Here is a 1103-nt window from a genome sequence, read left to right on the forward strand (position 1 = left end):
CTGACCTTCCTGACCTTCCTGATCCAGAGCCTCAGTGTTGGGAGTCCGGTTCGTTCTTCAGGTGAACACCGAGGTGCTTAGAGTCCACTACCTCGGTGTCCGTTCCCTGGATGTTCATCGGTGTCAGTGGGGTGGATCTGCCTAAGGTGGTTCTACTGGAACCAGAGCACCGAGTTCTGGGTCCCTGTCTGTCCTCTGAGTCGTCTCCACCGTTGATGAGGCCAACTATGGCAGGAAGGTCAGAGAAGGTCTGGAGGAGGCGGCGTGGGGAGCTGATGGAGACGTCTGCAGGGCAGAGGGTGAAGAGGAACGGTTCCAGCACTGTTCCCTGTGGGACCCCCGTACTGCAGACCAAACTATCAGAGACACAGCCCTGTGTCCTCACACACTGTGGGGGGCAGAGGTAGTCCAGAACCCAGTGGGACATGTTCTGGTCCACTGCTGGCAGCTCCAGCTTAGGAGTCCTGGCTGGATGGAGCTGAAAGCAGTGCAGAAATCAAAGACCATGATCCTCACAGAGCTTCCAGGATTCTCTGGGTGAGTCAGAGGAAGATGATGACATCATCTGCCCAATCCCAGCGCGCTAGGATAACTGGATCCAATGGTAAACTGGAGCTTTGCTGAAAGAAGCAAATATCACTTCAACCCTTAGAGATTAAAACTCTGTTTTATCAACAAGCTTTTAATTTGACAGGATGAAGGTAACTCCTCCTTTCTGAGCATCTCCAAAGTCTGTTTTATCTTTAGTTCATGCAAACCTGCCTGCTGTGTATATCAGCATAGATGTGTGTTTGATAGAAGCTGACATGTTGGATCAAAGGTCATCACTCTGTGCTGCTCCTCTTCCAGCTGACGGGTGAAGAGCCGGCCCTGGAGCGAGTGCTGTCGCTGGGCGGACACAGAGCCCCGGTGGTGACGGTGGATTGGTCCTCGGCGGTGGACTGCGGCACCTGCCTCACGGCCTCCATGGACGGGAAGATCAAACTGAGCACGCTGCTGGCGCAGAAGTCCTAACTGATCCGGTCTGACTCCTGTTTCAGGCTCCAACCATTAAAATCGGATCTAGTCTGACTCCTGTTTCAGGCTCCAACCATTAAAAGCTG

The 1103-nt window shown here is 53.4% G+C and overlaps 1 protein-coding gene across 3 annotated transcripts in view; it reads left to right on the top strand.

The window, feature by feature from the left end:
- wdr91 (WD repeat domain 91) overlaps positions 1-1103 on the top strand; it is a 24633-nt gene that overhangs the window by 19766 nt on the left and 3764 nt on the right. The window contains exon 18 of one of the 3 annotated variants that reach the window (XM_015403181.1): positions 850-1048. In XM_015403181.1, the coding sequence (XP_015258667.1) occupies positions 850-1014 (165 nt within the window). In that variant the 3' untranslated portion in view covers positions 1015-1048. Of the gene's footprint in view, positions 1-849; positions 1098-1103 lie in introns of those variants that run through there. The other 2 variants (XM_015403182.1, XM_015403180.1) reach the window with 2 other exon arrangements.

The sequence above is a fragment of the Cyprinodon variegatus genome, unplaced genomic scaffold (assembly GCF_000732505.1).
Source record: "Cyprinodon variegatus isolate N-32 unplaced genomic scaffold, C_variegatus-1.0 Scaffold1454, whole genome shotgun sequence".
Lineage (NCBI taxonomy): Eukaryota > Metazoa > Chordata > Actinopteri > Cyprinodontiformes > Cyprinodontidae > Cyprinodon > Cyprinodon variegatus.